The sequence below is a fragment of the Ctenocephalides felis genome, unplaced genomic scaffold (genome assembly GCF_003426905.1).
Source record: "Ctenocephalides felis isolate EL2017-DRISC unplaced genomic scaffold, ASM342690v1 CF-g0.4_SCAFFOLD_02769, whole genome shotgun sequence".
Classification (NCBI taxonomy): domain Eukaryota; kingdom Metazoa; phylum Arthropoda; class Insecta; order Siphonaptera; family Pulicidae; genus Ctenocephalides; species Ctenocephalides felis.
This window is the reverse complement of record NW_020538923.1, coordinates 25,408-41,989: the sequence shown is the minus strand read 5'-3', so window position 1 is coordinate 41,989 and position 16,582 is coordinate 25,408. Positions and strand designations below refer to the sequence as shown.

General features: G+C 31.8%; 2 protein-coding genes and 1 non-coding gene across 3 annotated transcripts; 1 reads left to right on the top strand and 2 right to left on the bottom strand.

Annotated features, from left to right (window-relative positions):
• Positions 1-9: 9 nt before the first annotated feature.
• Positions 10-12,727, bottom strand: LOC113381288 (TATA element modulatory factor-like; the record flags this gene model as incomplete). Its single annotated transcript, XM_026620240.1, is given in 9 exon segments — positions 10-35; positions 38-143; positions 211-520; positions 762-954; positions 1,014-1,133; positions 2,171-2,360; positions 9,100-9,370; positions 10,641-12,024; positions 12,066-12,727. Coding segments are annotated over 9 exon segments (3,168 nt in total), but the record flags the coding sequence as incomplete, so codon positions are not given.
• Positions 12,728-13,273: 546 nt separating this feature from the next.
• Trnai-uau lies at positions 13,274-13,365 on the top strand. The gene is given in 2 exon segments: positions 13,274-13,311; positions 13,330-13,365. It is a non-coding gene; the product is annotated as a tRNA-Ile (tRNA).
• A 2,046-nt stretch (positions 13,366-15,411) lies between these two features.
• LOC113381287 (uncharacterized Golgi apparatus membrane protein-like protein CG5021) lies at positions 15,412-16,582 on the bottom strand (the record flags this gene model as incomplete). The annotated part of the gene is made up of 4 exons (XM_026620238.1): positions 15,412-15,608; positions 15,920-16,045; positions 16,208-16,442; positions 16,506-16,582. Coding segments are annotated over 4 exons (630 nt in total), but the record flags the coding sequence as incomplete, so codon positions are not given.

Here is a 16,582-nt window from a genome sequence, read left to right as displayed (position 1 = left end):
TTAATTGTTGATTTCTCCGTCGCGCTGTTTGACTAGGATTGTAAGGATTCAAGTACTTGGGTAGAATGGCCTGCACGGTAGACATCGTACATGGAACCAGCACCGCCGTCGGCCAGACTCGAGTTGCAGTCCGCTGAATCATCCTTTTTCAAAGGAAAAAACATTTAAATTTGCATGACCATTTTATTAATCAAAGTATATCATATTTACCAAATGCCACAATGCACTGTGGGCAGATCCTGATCCACTCATTCTTCCTAAACTTAAGGTTGGTGATGACTCTCTTGATTGTTTTAACTGACTAAGATCCTGCATAGGTGTACTCGAACTGAATGTCACCATTGAAGATTGAGTTTTTTCTTTGTTCAGCATTTCTTGAAGATTATTTACTTTTCGTTTTTCAGATTCACAATTTGCTCTCTCATTTGATAATTGATTCTGTGTATAGGATAACTGATTTGAAAGTTCAGTAATACGGTCATGAAGGACTTTTAATTGAGTTGATTCTTCAGTTTGATTCCTGAAAAAAAACATTACACTATTTAAATAAATTGTATGATACTGATTCAATGTATAGTATCTAATGTATACTATAAAAGATTTGATCAGTGATTTTAATGCAATCGAAAAAAAATTATTGAAATAACATTGCTAATAAGAACTAAATGAACAATCTAATTAAATTAATTTGAGGTCAAAAACCGAAGCATTATAATTCAAATATAATTAATGTCGTTCAATTTATGAAATGGTGAATATACTTTTTAGTCTCCTGCTTAACTTCTTCTAATTTAGTTCTCGCAGATTCCAATTCCAAAGTTAGTCTATTTTCATTCTCCATAGATTTGTTCAATTTCTCATTCAGATCATTAATTTTTATTCGCCATTGTGCTATTTCTTCTTTGGTGGTTTTTTCATTTTCTCTCATTATTTTTAAGGCATTTTGCGAATCCTCTAAAATGTCAGTAAACATTAGAACAGATCATACAGATATTGACTATATGTTTTTTTACCCAATTTTTCCACTAAAATGCTTTCTTGTTTTTCCCAGGCCTTACTTCTTTTTGCAGATGTTTCTTGCATCATTTCAAGTTGTCTCAAGAGAGGTTTTGTAGTTTCAATTCCACTTTCAGCTGAAAATATCAACCAGATGTTTAATTTCATTCAAATATTATAGAAACAATATCAAATTAATAAAATAAGTATTAATTTCGAAAAGTGTAAAGGGCATAATAATTGAATTAAAATAAATATTTAAATACTTTGAGCAAACGTGGAACAAAAATCATATTTTCGACTGTTAATTGTGATTAAAATGGTTTACGAGATTATCAGATTGTGTGATATCTTTAAAACTTATTAGCATTTTTTAGGAAAGTTATATAAAAAAGGATATAGAATACACATATATAATTATTTGTTTTATTATGAATGTGTTTTATCTATCAGTATTTTTTATAAAACCTTTGGCAAATAACATTTATTTAATCACAAACACGGGAATTCTTGTATGAAACTTGTATAATTTAATATATTTAAATACTAAGATAAGGATGTTGTTTTGATAACATGTTAGTTCCCAAAACAAGGGCATTTCACATATTTTTATAATGACAATAAGATAGAAGGCTAAAAATTTCTTATAAGATACCTCACACCCGTAGCAAACAAATAAAGGCCACATACTTTTTCAAATTTTGGAAGCAGCCTGTTCAGAGTGATATGAAATATAAAATTAGCGAATAGAGTAGTAGAACGTCTTGTATCAGTGTAGTTAAAATGTTTAAAGCCTTTAGAACAATAATAATAAACTTCGGCTGAAGCTGAAGGTCGTTCCGAAAGGCAATAAAATTATTGAAATAGGAGATTAAAATTTAATTGAAAAAAGAAAGACAAAATAGATTTTAATCAATTAAGTATGAAGAGTGATATAATAAAGTCTAATAAGGTGTTTTAGCCAGACCGGAATTAATCGATGTGTTCAGAGAAAATTTAATATTTAGAATATGCCAGTGCCATATCCGAGAGCCTTGAGCTGAGACTCTCGGATAAACTCGGAGCTGAAACTCTTCTCGAAAAAGCAATATAAATATTGAACAACAAGGTGAAAAAAGACAAAATTGATTTGATCAATTAAATAGAATAATATAATATTTATTAAAATATATACCGAGTTGTTCGGCACGCAGTTCGGCGTCTTCCGCGCGCCTTATTAAGGCCTCCTTTTCCAAGCGTGCTCGTTCAGCCCGTTCGCGATGCGAAAGCTCGCTTTGGGTTATTTGTATTCGCAGGTCATCAATTTGGGATAGAAGAAGTGCATTGTGTTCTTCACATCTACGTTTCTCGGCTTCTAAATTCGTCTGAAAATTACAAAATAAAAGGTATATAAAGGGTTTTATTTGATCCCACTACGATTTAGTATAAGGCTTTTCAATATTTATATATTTCATTTTTTTAACAAAATTTTTGTCGATAACGAATAATAGTCCAGTCATTATAGTAAGTTTACCTCGGAATTCGAGATACCCAGCTGCAAGTCTGTAAATACTTGTATATTGACACCCTAAAGTTGTCTCAAAACCTACATGTGGTATTGACACCCTACTATATGTAGGTTTTGAGACAACTTTCGGGTGTCAATATACAAGTATTTACAGACTTTCAGCTGGGTATCTCGAACTCCGAAATCCTTGCCTAATTCAAGCATAAATGTCTCGACTATAATTGTAATTGCTGTATTTATTTAAATCCAGCCGTTTAGTATTTGTTTCGAATAGCGAAAAGAGTGCCATTAATTATTATACAAAACCTACTATTATTATAATGAACAGTGAATAAGTTTTAGAAAACGTAATGGCGACTAAATTGAAGATCGTTATCTTAACAAAGTATATTACTATATCTATGAAGTATATATACAATATACTATATATAAAGTATATCCACAATGAAAATTGTTTTCGAGATATTAAATATACATATTATAAAACCGCAATAAGAATACCATAAAACGATAAGAATAACATAATTTTAACTTTCATTTGCCGAATTTTTGTTTTACATACATAGATGTTAAAGGAACAAAAAAAACAGTAATTATAAGCCTATATATGCAAATAAAAAGCAAAAAAAAATATTATACGACTTATAGTATAGGAGGCAGCAACGTTTTCAAATCAAGCATTTTAGTCAGGCTGGTTTTTTGGTATGTGGTGCTTGATGCTCTCTCGGTTAAAGTACGGGCCATCTGGCAGCTGGAAGTGGTTGCGTTAATTAGTGCGCAGCCAACTTGTACAGCGCAATTTCAAAATTTTGAAAGCATTTAGTCAGTCCAATTTTCATTTTGACTTCGAATAGGTTCACCAGACTCACATTTTTTGTTGCCAGAAATTTTGGGCGCTGCCAAATATGTTCCAGACGCCAATTTATTTATAATTTTTTTTTTTAATTCAAATCATTTTAGTCCGTCTGTAATTTTAATATTATGTTCATTAAGGGTCAAGAAACTTAAAATTAATTTGCCAAACGTTTCTGCGGTTGTTAACCATGTCTGGCAATCAAAAATGTCTGGCAATATGATACTATAGTTCATAGCATTTTAGTCAGTCCAATTTTCATTTTTTGACTTTGAATAGGTTATAGGTGAGTCTGGATAACCTATTCTAAAACTTTTAAAATAAGATTTTTTTTTAAAAAAATAAACAAATTGGCGTTTGGCACATATTTGGCAGCGCCCAAAATGCGTCCAGCAGCGTCTGCAGTGGCGGATCCAGGGGGGGGTCACGGGGGTCATGACCCCCCCCTGAGCCTGTTGTAGGACTTAGATAAAACACTAATTTAACAACAAAATTACTTCATAATGATTTCATTCACCAAACACATTATATAACTTAAATATTTAACTGATTGTAGACGAATGGCGGAGTCAAAATCCCTAAAATTTAAGGATTTTCCAATCGTATTGCGAATAGCTGTTTTATTACAGTTTAGGAAAAAAAATTCATTCAAAATTCAAAAAATTAAACTGACTGTGAGTGGCCCTTACGCATGAACTTTCTGTAATATTAACATCTGTAAATGTTAATCAATATATAAACTAGCTGTAAGTGTAATTCTGTCTTAAGGCAATTAGGGCATCGTGCCTTAAGGCAAATTGCTGGAACTTCCCGTACCAAAAATTATTATTTTTTTAAAAACAATTAACATTTTTGAAAAAATTTTACTTCGAAAAAAAATAGATTTTTGAGAAACTATAAAATTGACAAAATATTACTTTTTTTTTAAAAAAAAATTTTTTTTGAAAACAAAAAAATTTTTTTTAAAAAAAATGTTTTCTTTATTTTGACATATTTTGGAAATTTTGAACTTTTTTTCAAAGCAATCGCACTGCTTGAACTGCATAGAGACGAAATGTCAAAGCACGCAAGTGCCGCGCCGCCGTCTAACGCATAAGCATTGGTACGGAGCCCATAGGAATGTAAAAAAAATGTATACTTATTGTTAAAATCTCTATAAAATATCTGATAATTTGATGTGCATATGTCTAATGATCATTTTAACCGCCCAATGGCATTTTTTTTTTACTTTTTTCATTAGATCTCCGAAACCGCTAGACCTGCCTTTATGAAAATTTGATCAATTCTATATCTTGTCAATACAAGTAAAATGTTTTTTGAATTATTCAAATCGGACGCTCCGTTCTCTTAAAAACGGAGGTACCGTTTTTGGCACTTTTTGCCCCGTATCTTCGGAACGGCTAGACGAATCGAATGTTTTTTGAATTATTCAAATCGGTTGATCCGTGTTCCCGAAATCGTCGACGAAAATTTGTATCCGCACATACATACACACACGTACATACATACACACACACACACACACACATACATCCATTTTTTCTAAGGTATGCCAAAATGTTCAGAAACCTCTGAAACGTGAAGATATATGAAAATTTTCATTTTCGATTTTTTTGCGATTACTATAACTTGCCCTACGGGAAGTTAACTAGTGGTGTTTGGCATCGTGCCTTAAGGCAAATTGCTGGAACTTCCCGTACCGTAACGAAATGTTCGAGGAATATTAAATGTTTTCAAATAGATTATTATAAATATTTTAACAGGGTCTAATATTTATAAGAACTATATAAACTGAATTGCAAAGTTAAAACTATTTATTTATAGTATATAAGTTTTAAACTTTAGTCAGAATTAAAATTAAAATCTAAATTATTTTCTATATACAAAAAAAAAATTTAAACAATTTTTTTTTGAAAAGCAATTATTTTGTCAAAACAAGCAGAAAGTTTTTTGAATCATTCAAACCGGTCGCTCAGTTCTCTCTAAAACTGCCATTTTTTGCATATTTGGCTCAGTATCTTCGAAATTGCCGGACCTGCCTTTGCCAAAAACTAATCACCTCATCTCACAATCATTACAAACTCAATGTTATTTAGATTTGTGTTTTCTGCACTCTTTACTCCGTATCTCCGTAACTGCTGGACCTGTCTTTGCCAAAAACTAATCAGCACATCTCCCTAACAATAAGAATCGAATGTTTTTTGAACCATTCAAATCGGTTAAACCATACCCCCGAAAACGTGGACGAAAGAATGCGGACATACAAAACACACTCACACATCCATTTTTTCTGAAGTATGGCAAAGTGTTCAGAAACCTTCAAAACGTTAGATTTTCGGCCTATTACTATAACTACCCTATGGGAAGTTAATAATGACTGATTTAGAGAAGTATTCCTAATCGCTGTAAACCATTTTGAAGTGAGAAACTATTGCAAATTGTTTTTATTTTCAAATATAGTAATTATTTTTTTTGAAAAATGGTTTGAATATTACACATTGATGGAAAACAAACACATACAAAATACGAAGCCGAATACAAACACACGGTGAATTTTTTAAAAACGCGGCCAAATAATCCAAACTTTAATTATCATAAGTAAACCACTTGTCGCAGGCCTTAATATAGTTTAGTACGTTCATTTAGAGCAGAAACTCTATCGCCATGCAAAGTTTTGCTTAAATCGCCAAAAAATAGCAATCTATTATGAAAAAGAAACGACTTGACCGATCTTCGCCAGAAACCATTTATTTCCAAATGATATCAATCGAATAGTTTAAGCAAAAACGATTAAAAATTTTTGACAAAAACATGGACGATAATTTCTGCACTTTTCTGTCAATAGTAAAGAAACGGATCGACCAATCGTCTCAAAAAACTAATCAACGCAAGCGCTTATTCAGTTCCATTTTATAGTTTTTAAATTTTAACATCGGTTCAGACGAGAAAACGTCGAGGAAAGATCAAATTTTGACACACGTCAAAGACGCAGATTATTTTTATAAAAATACACATATATAGGGTTAGGCGGGTCTAATTTAACTTTGAGCAATTATATTGTGAAAACTAAACGAAAAACATAACAACCAATCAGACATATCAAACAAAAAATCGTCTATGTTTTAGTACAACTTACAGCTAATTCATCACATAAATGTGTTTTTTTGCTGTTTTTAAAAAAATTGTCACTTGGTCTTTTCTTACCCCATAGGCGGGGTAAAATCGGCGAGAGGACAAACAATCCAATTTACTATTTTTAATTTTAAAGGGATTTAACGAAATAATAGCTACATTATTCAACCAATGAAAAATATGAATTTTATAGATACATTTTTTACAGAGATAACTCTGTATATAACCTTGATTCGATATTTTGTCCAAAATATTCTCCAGCAGAGTTGGAATAAAGATTTATTTAATTTATCTCTTGTAAAAATGCTTTTTTAACGTCGTAAGAATCAGGGTGATGGCTGGTTGTACATTTTTCCCTCTACTTTCAAATATTGTTGTTAAGAAATTCTTAACTTTACTTGTTTTTGAGATATCGGTAGTGGACCTTTTTACCCGCGAATCTTTACGCCCCGCTCTTTCTAATATATATATATTATATATATATATATATATATATATATATATATTAAATTTGTTACATACTCATTGAGGACTTTAAAAACTTTTCAATTATGACCCCCCCCTGACGCCGAAGCTGGATCCGCCACTGAGCGTCTGGCAACAAAAAATGTGAGTCTGGTGAACCTATTCGAAATAAAATAAAAAATGAAAATGGACTGACTAAAATGCTTTCAAAATTTTGAAATTGCGCTGTACAAGTTGGCTGCGCGCTAATTAACGCAACCACTTCCAGCTGCTAGATGGCCCGTACTCTAACTGAAAGCAAAGAGAATAAATATGGCTTGACAAACGTTATAGAATAAGATTTATGCGTCATTACGAAAAAAATCAATTCTTTTTTAAAATATCGAACAATTTGGAATGTGACCTGAAAATACGCGGGCTCATAGATGGTTAACATGAAATATATTATGTACTTCAACTATAAAGTATATCACTAAATAAAATATATACGCGATATAAATTGTATTCGAGATAATAAATATTCTTATTATAAAGCCGCAATAACATTGATGAGCTGTTAGCAACAGCTTCTACACAGGTCACAAAAAGTTGTCTGTTGGGTAGTATGCCAGTAATGGAAAAAAATTTAATAAAAAATAGAGAAAAACAAGATCTCCGATTATAATTATGTCGTTTCCTGGTCCTTTCAATCTTCAATGACTATTGAGTATTCACTTGAATGATCTATTGAGTTTTTTTTTGTAGAATACAGCAGCAAATTTGCAAACATATTTACTCCCAAATGCTCCTGGTTAACCTCTGTAAAACCCTATTTGCATTTAAATATGTTTGTAAGTTACTACTGTATTCTACAAATAAAACTCAATAGTTATTTAAGGTAAAAGGAGCCAGGAAAGGGGACAGAAATTAAAGATTGTAAGTGTCATGCAGAAGAACTCCTAGATCGGGGGTCTAGTCGTCTTTTTTTTTTTTAATTTATTCAATTTTTTGTTATTTGGCTCCCAATTTTGACTTTAGATTCGTCTCCAGCGGTAAAAATATTGGAAAATATATGCCGCACTCCTAATACAGAAAACTGTTTTTTGTGGACTATAAATACTATAAATTGATTCGTTTATTCGATTAACAAAAACGAATTTAATTGAAGTTTAAACGTATTTAATCGGAATTTTAATCTTTTCATTTGCCAGGGCTTATTTAAATATATTGCCCTATATCTACATACAGAACGCACGAACCGATTTCGACAATTTTGCATTCGTTGGAAAGGTCTCGGGCTCCGCAAGGATTATAGCTAAGAAAATTAGTGGTGCATGGCATCGTGCCTTAATGCAAATTACTGGAACTTCACGCACCGTAATTAAAAATTCGAGGAATGACATTAGTGAGAATTATCAGAATTATGCTTGGTTAAGTCAACGAGCAATTCTTGCCGCAAAGAGTAATGATGTACACGCACTGAATTTCACCATTCAATCAAAAATTGCTGGCGATTTTGGTGACATACCAATGATTCCGACTGGTCTTCCGTTTGACTTCAAACGATTGCAATTTCCAGTTCGCCTTGCGATCGCAATAACAAGTCGCAAGGCCAATCGCTTAGTTTTTGCGGGATAAATTTCAAATAGATTATTTAAAAAATCATTGTTTTTCACGTGGGCAGTTATACGTTGCCTGTTCACGAGTTGGAAAACCATCCGCTTTGTTTGTGTTAACGTCAGACCAAAAAACAAAAAATGTGGTTTACCAAAGAGCACTTCATGAAACGGATAATTTGCGGATTCACTTTCATTTACTTAGAGAAGTTCAACTAAAAAACACATCATTTTTGTAATCGAAATAAATTCATTACTGTTGTGTAATAAAATCACATTTTTCTCACGAAACCATCTGGTGGCGAAACGGAGTTCGTCGGGTTTGCTAGTAATCCTATATAAATTATAGGATTTAAATTCAAATTAAATATATGTTTAGAATTATTATCCTATAAGTTGTGCGACCATAATTATTAAATCTGTAAAATAAGATATAGTGATGGTGGTGTAAACATTATTAGTATTATTATATCAAAAGTGTAATGCAATTCGGTTAGATACTAATAATTAAAATACAAACAAGGTATCTATCAAGAAAAAATATTAATTACCAACGCTTTGTCGCGCCTACTTAATTCACCGGTAGCCCTGCATCGTTCAGATAATTCTTGTCGTGCTGCGTCAAGAGATTTTTTCATTGTTTCTTGCTTCTGCAAGTGGTCCTCCACTTCGCCGCGGTATTGCGCTACGTCGCGCACCAGTTTTGCATTCTCCGAGGTAAGGCGGTCGATAGCGGCGACCTGGTCGCGCTCCATATCATTCTTGGCACTTAGGGACCTTTTTAGTCTTTCGGATTCTTGTGTCAGCGATTCAATTTCATCTCTATAGAAATACATTAATTCATTATTAAACATAATACTATACTGAAAGGCTGCGGTTTCGCAAGGTACTTCCTAAAATATCATTAATAATAGAAGAAATAATGACGTTAACAAATAAATAACTCGCTACTTGTTAATATAACACAAAATTTTTATATTCATGGGTATTCGATATTAAAATATTTATAATTTTTTTTTGTTATATTGTAATTTTACACATGTCCTGAAATGAACAACAAGTAATTGTCATTAGAAATTCATTAGAATTGTAAGATTAATAAAAAAATGTATATCTTCTGACTCAAAACTTCTGACCATTCTCAGAGATTTTAGTAATTGACAATCATGTTACATATGATAATGTAACATGAATTTCTTTTTAACTTCCCGCAGGGTAAGTTATAGTAATCGCAAAAAAATCGAAAATGAAATGTTTTATATATCTTTACGTTTCAGAGGTTTCTGACCATTTTGGCAAACTTTTAAAAAAATAGATATGTGCGGATACAAATTTTCGTCGACGATTTCGAGAACACGTTTCAACCGATTTCAATTATTCAAAAAACATTCGATTGCTGTTGATAAGAAGACGTGCTGATTAGTTTTTGGCAAAAGCAGGTCTAGCTGTTTCGAAGATACGGGGCAAAAAGTACCACAAACGGTAACTCAGTTTTTAAGAGAACGGAGCGTCCGATTTTGATAATTCAAAAAACATTTTACTTGTATTGACAAGATGAAGAACTGATTAAATTTTCATGAAAGCAGGTCTAGCGGTTTCGGAGATTTGGCGGTCAACAATAATCATCAGACATATGCACATCAAATTATCAGATATTTTATAGAGATTTTAACAATAAGTATAAATTTTGTTTACATTCCTATGGGTTCCGTACCAATGTTTATCAGTTAGACGGCGACGCGGCGCTTACGCGCTTCGATATTTCGTCTCTATGCAGTTAAAGCAGTACGATTGCTTTGAAAAAAAGTTCAAAATTTCCAAAATATTTCAAAATAAAGAAAACATTTTTTTCAAAAAGTTTTTTTTTCTAAAAAAGTAAATTTTTGTCAAAAATGTATAGTTTCTCAAAAATCTAACTTTCTCAAAGTAAATTTTTTTCAAAGATGTTAATCTTTTTTAAAAAAAATAATATTTGGTACGGAAAGTTCCAGCAATTTGCCTTAAGGCCGATGACATGCGCCCCAACTTAAATAAGAAATTAAATTACTAAACAAAGCCGTTATTTTCAACGTTTTATAGCTTTTATACTTACCGCTGTTTTTTCATGAAAGCTTCGTTCTCTTTCTCTTTAGCCCTTAACTTTTTAATGATGTTACCATACTGTAGCTGCTGCTTCGATAGTTTTTCACCTTCTTCCCTCAATTCTCTAATAATTTGCTCTTTTTCGCTTATAGTACTTTCGATTTCACTCCTGCTCATCCTCATGGCCGTTTCTTGTTTTACCGTTTCTAGCTGTTTTCTCAAATTATCTTTATCTCGAATCGCTTGTTGAAATTTCTTTTCGAGCGCCGATAGTCTTTGCGTATATTCTTCAGTTACACTGCATACATCCATTGCATCTTGTTTATATTTATTGGATTCCAATTGGTTTCTTAGATCAACGTTAGCTTCCATTAATTCTGCATTTTTACGACCAATTTCCAAAAGTTTATTTTCACGAGCTTCTAAAAGATCCGTCAATTCTATTATTGTTTTTGCTAATTTATCATGTTCAGAATCTTCACTCATGCTATGACTTGAAGTTTCACTAGGTTCTCTACAATGGCCCCTGGTTTTAGAAATATCTTTCGATACCAAATCATGTTTTGCAAGTTGATGAGTTATTTTACCTACAGCTGGGCTCAATCTACTATGAGTACTGCTTGAGTCACCATTTGGACTTGAAATGATTTCAATATCAGACGACGTTGTTGTTTCCAATTCATCAGCTGAAGTATGTTCTGATGTTTGTTCTGATCCTACTTTAACAATATCACTGCTCTTCTCAGAGGAAATAGGTGAAAATTCTCGATTATTTGAAGAAGTTATGGATCTAACATCTTCAAAACTCTGCATGGATTCAGATAAAGTAGACTGATTGCATAATTTTTCAGTCATTGCTTCTTCCAGCATGGACTGGACAACATTTGTTGACTCATCTACTATAATCGTTTTTTCACTTCCTGACCCCTCAGATTCATAACTTGCTCCGATGACTGATGGAATGAATTCAGATTCTTTCATTTCTAATCTACTTGTATTTAAGTCCTGTTCCAGACATAAATGCAAACCAGTTTTTACAGGAGCTCTGGTAATTGGAACATCAATTGTACGGTCAGATGATGTAGACAATTCACTATGACCAGAATCACCCATCTGCATAAGAAAAGGTCGTAAAGGTTCTAAAACTGTTATAGCTGTATTTTCAGAAACAGAATTATAAGAAACAGAGTCATCTGCTATACTTAAGTCTTCTTCACAAAGATCATCAGGTATAACTTCCACACTATCAGGAGACGTTTTACAGAATCTATCTTTAGAATCTGTGGGAGTATGTTCACTACTGCTGGGAGTGACAAGTTCAACACTAGTATCAGTAGGGCTTATGAATGGTGATGTATTACCACTATTTGTACACATTGACAATCGATGACTTTCACTGCCAATGGCTAGATTTCTACTGATTCAGATGTAGTGCCTATCGGGGCAGAGCTTGGAGATGTTAAATTTGATCCAGGTGTTGTTGGAAGGCTTAAAAGCTCTAAAGATTCGGTACTGTTATTATTGCTTTCATTAGAAATTGTAGACAATCGATTGTGGTTGCTTATTGTGTTGGAATGATCCCTATGTTTGATTTGTTTGTTTTCATTTTCTGAGGAAACCTCTGATGAGTTACCTCTACATGGCTCAGGAGTTTCTTCTATAGACATTTGTACAACTAACTGGCTATTGCCAATTCTGCTAGACACCCCATGTCTATCATCACCTAAATCTGTGTTTAAATTTTTTGTTTCTTTAGGATCAAAAAAAGATCCAGTAAATGAGCCCCAAATACTTGTAGAAATACCAGATGATGGACTTTGTAGCTGAGACGGGCTTTGTGTAATAATGGTCTCGCTCATCTTGTTTTGAGATTCTTCAGACTCCAAGTTGCTGTCTATGTCATCATCTTCTTTAATATCTAATGCTTTGTCAATAGTTTTTTGTGCTTCTTTCAAAGCTGATTTTGCGAGATTCGCAATGCCGGTTGTATCAAACCAACTCATTATATATAAATGACATTTGTTTGTTTATATCAGAAATGATAAAAGCAGGAATGTAAAACATTTGGGCAATCAGATAATATATCACTCCTTCAGTTAACCACAAATAATTAAATAAGTTGACATTTGTTCATAAATTTAAGTATTACATATGCAATTCATGCATAGTAAACATAACTATTTTAAATTAACTAATTTCATAATATGTAATTAACCTCGTTATAAATTTTGTGATGAAAAACCTTAGTATTTACCTCTCATTAACATTTTACATTAAACGTCACATCAAATATGTTTACATAATTTATATCAATAATAAAATAGTATAATAATGAGAAACGTATTATTTTTGCATTGAATATTGCTAACCGTGCACTTTGACAACTATTTTGACAGAACTTTGACAACACATCAAGACACGGCCATGTTTGTTGTGGTTTTCATGTGAACGAGTACGATTTGCGATTATTTAACCCTAATTATTTTTTTTATAATCATTCATTTATTTCATTGATTATTAAATAAAAAACGGTCACAAATTGAATATAAATACTATATAATATAAATACATATGCGTATATCGCTTTATTATGACGTTGTGGAATTTTCACTTATAACCGGCTTATTGTCACTCTCACACATAGCTCCAGTGGCGCAATTGGTTAGCGCACGGTACTTATAAGACAGTAGTCGTGAGCGATGCCGGGGTTGTGAGTTCGAGCCTCACCTGGAGCAATTTTTTTTACTTTGATTTTTTGCTATTTCAAATAAAATTATTTGTATTTTTTCTTATTTTGTTTTGCAGTTATTTTTATTTGCGTTGTTTGAAAAGTATATTGTTTTTTCAATTTACAATACTTTTAAAAATACTTGTAACTAAAAAATATTTATAACTTGAAGTATTAACTAGGGTGCATGGCATACTGTCTTAAGGCAAATTGCTGGAACTTCCCGTACCGCACGTGTAAATGAGTACACATTATAAAAATCTCTATAAAATATCTGATAATTTGATATGCATAAGTCCAATAAACATTTTTAACCGCCAAATGGCATTTTTTTAACTTATTTTTATTGAGAGTCCAAAATCGCTGTACCTGCCTTCCCAAAAATTTAATCAGTTCTTCATCTTGTCAATACAAGTAAAATGTTTTTTAAATTATTAAAATCGGACGCTCCGTTCTCTTAAAAACTGAGTTACCGTTTTTGGCACTTTTTGCCCCGTATCTTCGGAACGGCTAGACCTGCCTTCGTCAAAATCTTATCAGCACGTCTCCATATTAATATGAATCGAATGTTTTTTAACTTCCCGTAGGGTAAGTTATAGTAATCACAAAAAAATCGAAAATGAAAAATGTTTATAGTTTTTGGCGAAGGCAGGTCTAGCCGTTCCGACGATACGGGGCAAAAAGTGCCAAAAATGGTAACTCAGTTTTTAAGAGAACGGAGCGTCCTATTTTAATAATTCAAAAAACATTTCACTGACACATACAGACATACATCCTTTTTTTCTAAAGTATGCCAAAATATTCAGAAACCTTTGAAACGTAAAGATATATAAAAAATTTTATTTTCGAATTTTTTTGCGATTACTTAACTTACCCTACGGGAAGTTAAATATACTACTAGTTGCATGGGCTACCCGATACGTATACATATATTATAATTATTATCAAACAATAACTTAATCAATAAGAATTGAAATTCGGGTATATTCAGGAAAATCAGTTCAACTATTTATTTGAAGAATAAAATTAATCAATGCGATTTCCAATTAATGTCTTATATTCAAACAAACTTTATAATATGTATCCTGCAATTGTATAAATTAAATTAATTTGTTTAAAGGTAATGTTTAAAATGTATTTTATTTAAGTGTGTACGTTCACTGTAATCAATAGCTACCTATGACGCATCACTGATGCATCGGTGCATATGCTTCGACATAGATTCATATTAGAATCGCTTCAACGTGCGGCGAAATTCTAAAATTTGATGTTTTTTTTATAATTCAATCGCTTATCGTAGACCTATAATATTTCAATATGTTGTTTCATATTGCGATATCTATCGGCATATAAAGTTTCATAAAAAAAAATTAACTTTTATTTACGAAGAAACGGCTCTGCCGATTTTGATTTGAATCAATTAACGCTACTCCCAAACTTTGAAGCTTTTGGATTTTTAAAATCAGTTCAAAGTTTGGGGGCTGAAACGTTGACGAAAAATTCACACTAATTACAAAGAAACTGCACGGCCGATCGGCGCACAAAACTGATAAACGTTAGTCCGTTAATCCTTATCAAGTTACATCGAAAGGCTTTTAAATTTTTTAAATCGGTTCAGCCGCGATAGGTCGATAATCGGCTCACATAGAAGCACATACACACACACATATTTTTTTCAAATTTGGTCCAATTTGATTCAGAATGGCTTGAAACATTGAAAAAACATAAAATTAGCAAATCGGATTTTTAAAGTTAATTAAATATTACCCAGGATATGTCAATAAAAAATCCAGAAAATTATGTATTATATTTTATATTTTATTATGACAATACTAAAGGTATTTGGAATAGCACGCAATAAATGCAAATTTTGGTTCATATAAATAAATGGCATAATCATCTAATATTCAAATATTTTACAAATTCTTAAACATTCATTATAATTATATTTATATGTACAAGTATTAATTAATATTATAATAAATCCTAAAAATAGCATAAATATAATTCTAAAATATAAAACATAGATCACGTGTATCTTATATGAAATTGACTAAACTATACTATTCCAGTCGGCTGTGCAGTACTAGGCTGTGCTGGTTTATTCATAAATGAAACAGCATTTTGAAGTAATTTTGCTTTGAAGAATTCTGTCGTAACTGATCCCAAGTCTTTACTTGCTCCAAAATTACATTTGATGTAGCCATGCAAATTTGCTCCATTTAAAGCAAGTGCAATTAGAACTAAAAGCTAAAAAAGAAAGCAATTGTAAATATAATTTGTAATTGTTGACGTTTTATGTTCTGAAATACAGAAATTCATAACTGAAACATTAATTATGGCTAGACATGCAGGAACTTAAACTTTCAAACAAGTCAGAGTTGTAAGCTATCTTCTGATTAAATATTTTTATATAAAGTTTAGTTTAAAAACATTTTAAATATTATTAATAGAATCATATTTCTGTATTGGAAAAGTAATATTCATTTAAATTATTATATTCTATAGAAATCAACATCAACAGAAAAAATGTAAATTCTTCAATATTATAACATATTTACCAGCCATTTGAATTTAAAACCAAAAAGTGCGATTATAAAAAATACTGCCCACACAACAGGACACAGTACAAGTGCTAGCCAAAATATTTTGGATTCCCTCTGATTCACTCGACCCTGAATCATTCCCTGAAAAAGGGTATAATAATAGAATGTTGAAATTATTAGAAACATAAGAGGTTATTAATATATGGATTCATAGAACTTTAATATTTTGTTATAATATATTTGGTCTAGTAGTTCAAAATATATTTGGTTAGGTAGTGTATGACTAAATGAATACTTAACAACCTTTCGAGCTTCATACACCCAATGCGATACACCTTCGTCGTCCACGTAATTCCACCATCTCAAACCCACTAGTAACCGTCCTGTGATATTTTTAACTGTCCAAAAATCAGCAGACAGTAACAGGACAACACAAACAAAACTTGTAATAAAACTGTCACTAAACCATCCGCAGAGCATGTACACTACTATAGAAGAACAGCGAAAAAACAGGTGGAAGAAAGTCACATAAGGATGCCTGCAAACAGATGATATCAATATTTGGAAGACTAGTTAACCTATTAAAGTACTTTTATCATACGTTAATTTTCCTGAATTCCTAGCATTGACTTCATCTTCTTCTCCCAATGGTATTGTGTCGTCATCTAAAAGAGGTAC